At 43.1% G+C, this 11,188-nt stretch overlaps 1 protein-coding gene across 1 annotated transcript in view; it reads right to left on the reverse strand.

Annotated features, from left to right (window-relative positions):
* Positions 1-11,188, reverse strand: part of UBR2 (ubiquitin protein ligase E3 component n-recognin 2) — a 116,489-nt gene that overhangs the window by 56,808 nt on the left and 48,493 nt on the right. The window contains exons 7-11 of the mRNA XM_045294770.1: positions 9,319-9,381; positions 6,811-6,931; positions 5,066-5,173; positions 4,110-4,198; positions 2,628-2,726 (exon numbers count right to left, since the gene is read on the reverse strand). Coding sequence (XP_045150705.1) covers positions 2,628-2,726; positions 4,110-4,198; positions 5,066-5,173; positions 6,811-6,931; positions 9,319-9,381 — 480 coding nt within the window. The remainder of the gene's footprint in view (positions 1-2,627; positions 2,727-4,109; positions 4,199-5,065; positions 5,174-6,810; positions 6,932-9,318; positions 9,382-11,188) is intronic.

Raw genomic sequence — 11,188 nt, forward strand, 5'->3', positions numbered from 1 at the left:
CTCTCTTTGCAGGCTGACTTTCACCTGATACTTGGTCTCTGGAACCAACCATGGCAATTAGGGAGGAGTGAGTGTTATCTATTATATATACACAAAAGCATTTACATACATGTATATATAAGACTCTCTTCATAAAGAGATACGTGTATGGTCTAAGTATTATCTACCTTTTCCCTTTGAAAGGACAGCATATCATACTGCTTTGCACTTTGTGCTTTTTACTAGATATGCTTGAGAGGTATTAGTTCATATAAATCTCTCTCATTCTTTTCACTGCCATACTGGTAAGACATTTGGGTTGTTTCCAATTAGTACTACAAAGAAGCTGCAGCACTGACACTACATGTACAGACTGATTTCCTACAAGTAAAATTATGGGTTAAGAAGTATGCACATTTAACACTTTGATGGATACAACTATACTGTCTCTGCAAAGAGGCTTATTAATTTACACCCCCATTGACAGCGGGGGACCTGCCCACTGCCACCTTCAGCCCTGTCTTTAATGTCTTCATGGATGCTCTTCCCCTTCCCAACTCTAGCAACACCGGCTTCCTTCTTCCAAAGGGCCACGTGCAAAATCATGTCCTGCACCAGCGGCAGCTTCTGCCCGTCAGTCAGCACAGCACCCACCCTCCCACTCCTGCAGGGCGCTCTGCTCAACCACCGCCTTCCCCGACCACTCCCTGCTCTTTTACACTCCATAACACTCCTCAACACCTGGCTTACAATGAATAGTATGCGCTTGTTTATGTATATAAGTTCCAGGGGCTAGTCTACATTTTGTTTACATTTACTGTTGCATCTCATTCCCAGTGCGTCCAAACGGTGGGTGGCTAGTAAGCCATTCAATAAAATATTTGGAATAAATGAAGGAAATGGTACTGCCTGAAAAGCACTGCAACTTTTTAGGCAGTACCATTAGAAACAACTAGAAACAAAATATTAGGGAAAAAAGACATAAAAAATGATTACTTGCAGACAACTTGAAATTCTAAGTTAATCACCATAAAACGTTAAAACCAGAAAAGTAGTAAAGAAAACCAGCTAGATGTAAGACAGACATGTAGTTCTCCACATCCTGGCCAGCCGACAGCCGTGGTGCTGATTCGAATGCACAGTGGCCCCATGGGACAGGAGGACAGGCTAGACCTGCTCTGCCTTGGGGTTTCTCAGGCTGTAACTCTTTACGGGGGCTGGCGGCTTCAGCTTTCTTCCAAGGAGCGGCCGGCCGGCCGGTTTGAAGCACTGACCCTTGAGGTTCGCTGCCCAAATGCTTAACCCACTGTGCTGCCAGGACTTCTTCACAGTAGCCACAGCCAGTTTAAAAAAGTACACATTTTACAAGAGCATAAAAAATTCATAAACTTAACTTTTAAATTGTATTAGACATTAAGATAACAAAAAATATATAAAATAACACTTGAATTATTGAGGACAAATGAATGTTCTTAGGTCAGAATATTCCAGATTGCAAAGACATTAGTTCTTTTCAAAGTACTGCAATCTATAAATACAATGCCTTTTACCGTCAAAATCCAAATATGGCCTTTTTTTACAAACTAATTTTAGTTCACCTGAAAGAAAAATGTCTAATGATAAGGAAGAAAAAAACGAGAAAGAATCAGGAGAGGAGACTGGGCTCTGTTAAGGCGGTAATTAAATATTAAGGTACGGTTACTAAAAGTGTGGTACTGCCATGGTAACAGACAAGATGAATGGATTTAAATCCATCTTCCAGGCTTGTCGAACTCAGCCCTACAAGCTGCAAGCATCAGTCTCTCCATAAGCCCTCTCCCACGTCAGCGCCCCTTGCGCTCCTTCCAGCAGGCATGGCGGCTTTCACCCCACTGCAAATAAGAAACCCAGAAGCAGTCTGACACTTCTCCCTTCTCATGCTTTAAACAGACCCCTTCTTCTGATTTGTAATAAGATATTATTTGGGGGCAAGTGGACTTAAGGCAGCTCAGACTGTGCTAAATCATAAAAGTAAGTAAGTTCATAGCTCGCCAGTCGTGCTGTAATTCAGCTGGCTTAGCTATATCTCCCCCCGCCTCCCCCCGGGGACTTTCTCAAAAAGTAGGATGGCACACATTACATTGTCCGATTCCCACAGCCTGGACCACATGGGTTCTAACAATCACCTCAAGATCAACACAGACTCATCGGTTCAAAACTCAAGGCAGGACTACAAGAATGTAGGGAGGAAAGGTTTTTTAATAGTCGTCTTAATAACCCAGCTGTTCACAGTGGTTTTCTTTTTAAATGACTCCCTCCTCTGACCCCAATTATTCAGCTATTCACAGATTTGTTTGGGGATGGTTCAGGGTATCTGGCTTCTGCTTGCTCATTAGGCAAAATATTCTATCCAGAAACGCACAGATCTGAGAGCTCTAGTGTTTCTAAGGCTTTACTTCCGTAAACACAAAACAAAGTTTTTCTCTTCGGCATTCAGTACTTACAAGAGAAGGAACTGTGAATATCTGTACCGAGAGGTCTGCGATTGAAAACTCTCTGTCGTGGTCATCTGTCACATAATCACTCTGCAAACGCTCATAGTTCTATTAAGAAGGCAAAAAAAGGCAAGGCGTGCCAGCTGAGTCACAGAGAGGGGCAGCGCTACTCACCAGCGTGGGCACGGTGAAGAACTGGACAGACAGAGCGGTCACCGACACCGCTCGCTCGTGGTCATCTTCCATAAACCCTCTCTGCAACTGCTGGTACCTCTAAACAACAAGGGGAGATCCACCTCTAACCCACAGTGACCGGACGTGCAAAAGTACATGAACAGTCAGTGCTGGGGGAGGTCGGTGAGTAGCACTGCTACGAGGAGCAGAACGGCAATGATGCCTCCGAGTGAAGGCCTGGGTCAATACTGGCTGTCGTGAATCCACTCTGATGGCGCGGGATGGCAGTTAACCAGCCCAAACAGGAGGGGCCAGCAGCTCTCAAACTCCTGGCGGGTCACCGCATGCTGGGAAGGCTAGCCCACAGCGGTGTTTCAGGGTCTTATGAATCAGCCTCTCACTCTCATTACTTTGGCTGCACATCAGAATCACCTGGATGGCTCTTTGCAATGAGTGGTTAGGCACCAGTGGGTCAATCGGCTTTGGTAAGTTTGCGAAGGGAAAACAAACACGTATTTAGAACGAGATCCTCAAATGGTTTTTAACATGTTTCCCTGTTTAATTCATACAAATACAAAATGTGCTATTAGCTGAACATACTTCAATCATAGTAAGGACATGGAGTTCAAGATTCTTAAGTCACACTCTGCATGTCATTTCAACTATGATGATCTTTTCCTTATGTAAATTTTAATAAGAGCAGTACCATGATCTCATAATGGCTATATTCTGAGCCAAGCAAAGAGAAAGACAGACGATATCTGTGGTTCTCAACCTGTGGGTCGCAACCCCTTTGGGGGGGGTCGAACCACCCTTTCACAGGGGTCACCCGATTCATAACAGTAGCAAAATGACAGTGATGAAGTAGCAATGAAACTAATGTTATGGTTGGGGGTCACCACCACATGAGGAACTGTATGAAAGGGGCGTGGCATGAGGAAGGTTGAGAACCACTTGACTATATAGATGAATACTCTTATCACAAGAGGTAATGAGCAAAAGTAGTCTTACTTTGCTAACATTTTATTCTCTGAACAAAAGATAAAAGTTCATTTCTATGCATGACATATGAATTGAATGTCAGTGAAACTGTTGAAAACAGATCAACGAATTTTAGGAAAAGGTCGTTTCTAAAGTTTTGTAGAATTTAAGATCAAGATACATGACCATCACTTGCTAATTGTAGGGAGCCTGGATAGAAATCAGTCTTTTAAATAGATACAACTAAGGTTTTGGTTAAAGTTCCCATGTGGTAACTTCTGCACAAGTTCCCGGGGGACTTCAGTGATCACCACAGTGCCAACACTTTCTCTCATTGGGTTCTGCCTCGATCTCAAGTCCTCGGCGGTGCTCTGGCTTCTGCACCCCCTCGCGGTCTCACCTGCTGCTGAGCAGTTCTGGGTTTGCTGGTCTGACCAGTTTAGGGGTATAGCTACTCTTCGTTATCACCTACTTTATCTTCCAAACTGAGAAAATACTTACTTTCGCAAATCGAATGGCAAACAGCTTCTTGTATTTCAGATCCATAAGTAGACTGCTCATGAACAACTGATGATACACACTCCGCGCACCTGTTAAGGAAGAGATGTGGCTCTCTTATGATTTCAGGGTAAGCCGGTAAGGGATGAGATGATGTGCCAGGTAGGAGATGAGAAGCAATAGGTTTATATATTGTGGAACGGAGGGCCGGTGATCTGCTCCGTGCACCCTCATCCAATTCACAGTGAAAGCGAAAAAACAAAAACTAAGATGTAGAGATGAGGAAATACCAAACAAACCAAAAACAACACTTTCCAAGTTTTTAGTGGATTCTACATTTTCAAGCCTCAAATGGAACACTTCATGTCTGTCTTTCCCTATCGTTTTGGAAGAACAAGGCTTATTTTCATTCACATATCAAGGTCAGAGTATTCTCAGTGGCAGGTCACTGTGCTACGTGACTTAGGGGAACAGGTTCTTTGTAAGCGGCGCCACCATTTCCTAGCACAGTGCTTCTCAAACGACTTGAGGCGACGGCTCCTCGACCGTCACCTTCAAGAAAACTGTAGAAACTACCTAATGTACAGTTAACCACCTTACAGCGTCCCCTTCAGTGCAAACACTGCTCCCGAGTTTCAAAACACAGACACCATACCCATTAAGTACTCACTTCCCATTTCAACTCCCAGCCCCTACAATAAGTGTCTTTCAAACAGTCGGTGTCAGTATAAAAATCATCAAATACACTCTCACTTAGACACACTTCTTGTTTTGAAAGCTTATCTAATTTCAGAGATCCCTCCAAAGTTGTTCCCCACTGAAAGACTGAGATGCACACAGGAATATCTGAAAGCACAAATAGCGCTCCTTCCAAATGGGGAGAGGGAGAGGGGCCTTCCGCATCACAATGACCCAAACAGCCCCTTCTGGACCGAGAGAGCAAGTATGAGATTCTTTACCTTTCCACAACTTGGAATCGTTAAGCATCAATCTGTCTACAAGAGAACAGTTTTCGCCATCGGGTCCTTCTTGCAAACCAACCTGGCATAAAATCCGGCGAAGGCCGTCTGCAAACAGAAAGAAAAGTCGTCCTGAAAAAGCAACTTCAAATATTTAAAGTAAAGTGGCACTGTACTAAGACTGATCAAGTGGATCTGCAGAACTCCATTTATGACGGGTTAAATGTATTCTAGAAAAGTAAATACGTTACTATTAACAGTTACTCCAAAGTGCCAAATATATGCCTATCAGAAAGTCAACACCTCTTATGATTGAAAGAATTTAATGAAAGAGAAACCGCTAAAAAGTACAATACCATCCCTCAAGCACTTTTACGCTGATTAAAACGGGTGAAACTGCTACACATTCCTTGATGACACAAGGTAGATGTAATAGAAATTGTGTTAATTCGTAACCTCAGCATTGCATTATTTACCACTGCAATTTAATTAATAAAGAAGAACATTTTGCACGACATTAATAAACAAAAATTCACTGAGCACCTACTGCTTCCCAGAGGCCCAGGAATACAAGCTCTTGCTGCCTCTAAGTTCTAAACTTAGAAACGGTTCTTTAGATGTTAAGATAAGCATTAAAATAATTGAAAATTTAAAAACTTTTTGGTTTATGTTTTATAATCTAAGGAGTTTTTTAAAAGTCGTCTTCAAGCACACAAAAATAATCAGGAAAAAGGAAAAAAGCAGCAATTTAATTAGTAAGGTCCCCAAGGAGAAATCAGTTAAGAGGACACAGAGGCCATCTTACATAAATATGAAATAAACGCTAATTCTTTAAACTGCTGGTGATAAACAGCACAAAGAAAAATGTCACCAGACATCGCTTCCTTGATATTATTCATTAATACTGATGAGCAGAAGTTGGCATACAGTTGGGCTCAATCTAAAACAAAAAGCTTAACTGAATTGAGAAAAATATTTGGAAGGACGCTTCAAAGTCCATCAAATCTGTTCTTCTGAATGTTCACACTGCCACGATCTACCTTCACACTTGCAAGTTCCCTGTGGGCATGCTCTGCTCTCCAGAAGGCTCTCCATATAGCTGTCAGAGATAAGTGCAGCCGGTTGATCCATATCACCTCTCTTGCCAGAAGAGCAATGGGAGAGAGAGCCGAGATCCATTCCCAATTTACCCCTCAAGGTTATAAACCCAGTTTGAACTTTTGGCCTTAGGCATGAGTTCAAAATTCTCTTGCCATTACACGAAGGGACACTAATTAGGAAATTGTGGGAAACAAAACTAAAAGCCACAGAAGATCAGGGCAAAACAATCTTACCAACATTAGAGTTTTATTCTTCAAATTGCTAACCAGGACCCACTTAGATTCTATTTACATTAGCAGTTTCCAGTTTAGTTAATAAGATACTCCATTAAAAAGCAAACTAGCAAAAAGCTTATTTTTTGGGGGGGTGGGTAGGGGGAAGGGGAGAGGGCAGTGATGGTTTTTAAAACATTAACTGAGCTTTATGTTCATCAGCACATTACAGTCTATAACTGGTCCTAACTCCGAGCTTCTTGCAGTTATCTGACCACAGCGTTTTCTGTGCCTGAAGATACTCCACCTAGACATCTTAAAATGTAAAGTTACGGTAAAAAATTCTTTCACTTGATTATTTTTTCTAAAACTCTTACGAGAGTGCATGAGTTCAATTTCAACTATTAACCACATCACCTCTTATAAACCTACCTGAATAGCCAATAATACTCCCCAGCCAAGACAAAAGTTTCAAACCAAAATTCTGATGTGCAACAATAGATGAATGCATAACTTGAACTTTGAGAGGCTTTGTCTGTCGACTGGTATTTCTCTTAAAAAGAAAGGACAGGATGAAAAGATTACTTAAAATGTCTCCTTTTTTGGCAGAAAAAGTTCATACTTCACGAATCCGCACAATCACCAACACTGGGCAGTTTCTCGTACGTAAGCCTGGGAAGAAACACCATGCAGCTTGCTTTACTTGTTTCGGATGTTAACTTTCTAGAAGACTGTAATGATTTCTTAGGGCTTCTGAAGATAACCTAAATAGCTTACGAGTAATCTACATTTGGTCTTATAGCTGAAAGTTTGCGCCACTAATTTCAAAAACGTAATTTTTTAAATCCCTTAATGCTGCTATAAGTGTATTTAACGGATTCACCTCATGATATGGATGTATGCTACCAATACTTTTGACATGACCTTTCCCTTTCTGCCTGGATCTCCCGTCAATCCCCTGCTTTATTCCATCTCCACAACCCATGCTAATTCAGGATGCACCTTCTCCACATATAGACAGTATATATGTGCATGTGCATAAAGATTTCATTAGTTTGATTGGGAAGAAGGGGATCCTCTACATACTTGGGTGCATCGTGCTTTTCTCAGCATGAACATGCCCCAACCAGCCTGCAGAGCTTTTAATTCTTAGTGTGGATTTGTGTGAACATCCTCTAGAGAAAGTCATTCATAAATGTGTCAGTCTGGGTAGACTAGAGAAACAAATTCATGGACACTCGTGTGTAAGAAAGAAGTTAACATACAAGAGCAATTGAATATTGAGAAAACATCCCAGCCCAGTCCAGATCAAGTCCATAAGTCTGATATTAGCGCATAGGTTCCAATACCAATCTATAACTTCATGCGATGATGCCGAATGCAGGAAGAGCACAGGCCAGTGGGTGAAAAGTCTTGTGGATCCAGTGGCGGTGGAAGCATCTCAGCACTGGCAGGAGTCTCCACGTGGCTCCAGCGCAGGGCGCTAGCGGAATTCCATGTGTCTTGTCGCTGCAATGTCTCCCAGGGAGTGAGCCTGTGTCCCTCCTTAAGCGAGCTACTATATCTACTCGAGTATAAGCCAACCTGAGTATCAGCTGAGGCACCTAATTTTACCACAAAAACTGCATTAAAATGTGCTGAAAAACTCGGCTTATATACAAGTACATACAGTATTTATCTCCTTAGCACCTCCACATAAGGTCATCAAGCTGCGACCTGATTGGCGTGCTAAACTCCACCCCTTCACTCTTACTCCTCTCAAATTGACAACAGATTATGTGACTACCACAATATTTCCAATATTCTGGAACTACGAAAAATCAGTACTGAACATCTTTGTACATACATTTTCTGGTGTTTATCTTTCCATAGGATAAATTCTTGGGAGAGGTAAAGTTTTCAAAGATGTTCCTAGATTGTGCTCCAAAAACATGAAAGCAATTTGTTTTTATACTAGTTTCCTATTCTCTGCCTTTCTGTCCGCAGGGCATGCGCTCCCTCTCACGTTGCCACTCTGCCTGGCACGCATCACCCCGCTGCTTTACTCCCGACGGGGCGGGGGCCTCTTTTCATGCTCACTGGCCACCTGGATCGTCTCGGTTGTAATTTGCCTTTTCAAATTCTTTGTTCATGTTCTATTTTCTTTGTTTCCTGCAGTATCATCTATGGGACACTGTGCGGTAGTTATATAATGAATGCTATGTCAGCTTGAAGAGATATACAAGTGTAGGGGTGGACTCTAGCCTATCATCAGGTCAGCCTGATGGTGCCTCCTTGTGGGTGTGGCCTTCTCATAAGGAGGGTTCTGGGAACCCTCTCCCTCCACCCCACCCCCTCTCTGCTTCACCTTCCTGCTGGCAGGCCACTCTGGGACCTGTAGAGCCCTGTGATGCTTCAGCACCATTGGATCCACAAGACTGTGCACCCGCCAGCCTGTGATCCTCTTGATTCTGCATCATTGCACGTGGCTGCGTGAGGCTGAAGAGGGACTTAAGGGCTAGTACTGGACTTGTGCACTTGAGTTGGACTGGGCTGGAGTGTTTTCTCAATACACAACTACTTCTTGATGTTTGTTTCTCTAGTCAACAGGGCCGTGCAACACACACTATCTTTATTAAAAGCACTGTCTGTTCTCTGTGATAGAAAGTTTTTCTAAACCTCAGTCTACTCACTTTATTAAATATTTTGCTACATCAATTTTTTTATATAGTTAAAATGTGTATACTTTTTCTAATTTCTGAGTTTCTAGTCTTGATGAACAAGTTCTTGCCCTCCCTTAAGATGTATTTTGCAGCCCCCTGGATATTGCAGATTATACCACTATTTCTGGACTGCTTCACAAGTACATGTGTCCAGAAAAATGGGTTCATAAGTGCAAAATTATGGAACTAGCTTTAAACTAATAAAACTACTAATGGAGTCACACTTTGAATTACTTACCACAATGACAGACTTTGCTTGCTCACAGTACTGGAAGTCTCCATATCGAACAGACCTACGACCCTACAAATAAATGTATTTAAAATCAATTTTCAAAAAACAAAAACATAAAAATCAGTAGTCAGAAGTTTTAAAGCAGTAAACAAAACAACTTTGGTCAACGTCTAGCAGTCACAGTGTCCACCCTACTCATTCCTGCAGAGCGACACTTTCCTCAAAGCTGTCCTCTTTCACACGATTCACAGGCACATGTCCTTGAATGCCCGGACATTTCTTCTGCGAGGCTGCTTCAATTTGTTTTCATAACTAAGACTATTTTTAAGCACTGTTGAGGAGAAGGCAACTATATCTCTGCCTCCCTTCAAAATTTCTACCTGGCAAGAACTTAACAGCTATACCTGTTACATTACAGAGGCAAAGAAAAACTAGTGCTACAAAAATTAAGAAACCCTTATTAGACAGAAATATCAAAGTGTAAAGTGAATGTTTCTCAACTCACCCTCCCTCTCGGTCTACACACTTCTGAACGGGATGCTTCCCTCTGCCTCACCTTCCCCTGAAGAAGTCTGCTCGGGTCGACTTCACGCCCAAACAACAGGGTGGGTAGCCTCAAGGAAGTGTGTTTTTATTGAACCTTCTTGGTGTTTGGGGAACAAAAAGAAGTCTGAAGGGGCACGATCAGGGTGAATTATCTAAGATTTCCCAATAACATTCTCCTAGGACACCCTGTGCTGCCCCTGAAGAATGAGCAGGAGCCTGTGATGGGAACAGAATTTCTCGGTATCGCTCTCCTGGCCCTTCCCTGCCAATGCCACGTCACATTTTCCTCACACTTCTTCCTAGTAAGTCTCGGTGACTGTCCTGTGTCTTTTGAGAACATCTATCAAGATGACCCCCCTTTGTGAGACCCCCCAAGCCAGTCTGCATAACCTTCTGAGATGACCCCTCTGCCTTGAATCTCACTGGCCCAGAGGTCATCGCAGAGCCCTGGTGGCCTAGCGGTTAGTGGTTTGGTGTGCTGGGCTGCTAACCGCAAAGCCCGAGGCTTGAAACTACGAGCCACTCCACGCGAGGAAGATGGGGATCCATGCCCTCAAAGTGTGGCAGCCTCAGAAACTGACCAGGGCCGTCCTTCCCCGTCCTACAGTCGCCTTGAGTTGGAGTCGGTTTCTGGTTTTAGAGATCCCTTGGAAGCCAGGGTTGTGATTGAACCCTGCTCTTTGGATTGCACTGGTACTCCAAGACTTGTCCCCAGCTATGATTCATTCCATCCAATTGTCTGTATCAGGCTTAATCTTGCTTAAAAGGCTGACGGAAGACCAGCTCTTTGAGCTGGCTGACATTCACGTGATACTTTTGGCACCCATTTTGCTGAAAGCCTGTGGCACCCTGTGAAAGCCCAGCCTCAGTGCTACCTCATTAATGGTAATTCTGTGACGGTTTTCAGCAGTTTCTTCACTCATGAAGTTTGATGATCTTCCTCTCTTGGACCATTTTTGAGGTCTTCCCCAACCTTTCTTAAAATACTTCAGCCATTTAAAAAGGGTTGTTTTATATGGGGCAGCATTCCCAAAACTTGTTCCAGGGCTTCAATGATTTGGGAAGGTGTGCACTTGAATGCTGTTAAAAAGTATTCAGTCCCTGCCCCGGGGGTGTTAGCCCGGACCTCACAAACATGTTTTCCATGCCTTGTAAAAATGTATCCTGACTCTCTCACTGCCTCCTCTCTCACTGTCTCATTCTCACTCTCTCACTCACTGCCTCACTCTCTCACTGACTCACTCACTCACTGCCTCACTCTCTCACTGTCTCATTCTCACTCTCTCACTCACTGCCTCACTCTCTCACTGCCTCACTCTCTCACTGACTC

The sequence above is a fragment of the Echinops telfairi genome, unplaced genomic scaffold (genome assembly GCF_000313985.2).
Source record: "Echinops telfairi isolate 266 unplaced genomic scaffold, ASM31398v2 ScPeMD7_3533;HRSCAF=4204_1, whole genome shotgun sequence".
NCBI classification, from domain to species: Eukaryota; Metazoa; Chordata; class Mammalia; order Afrosoricida; family Tenrecidae; genus Echinops; species Echinops telfairi.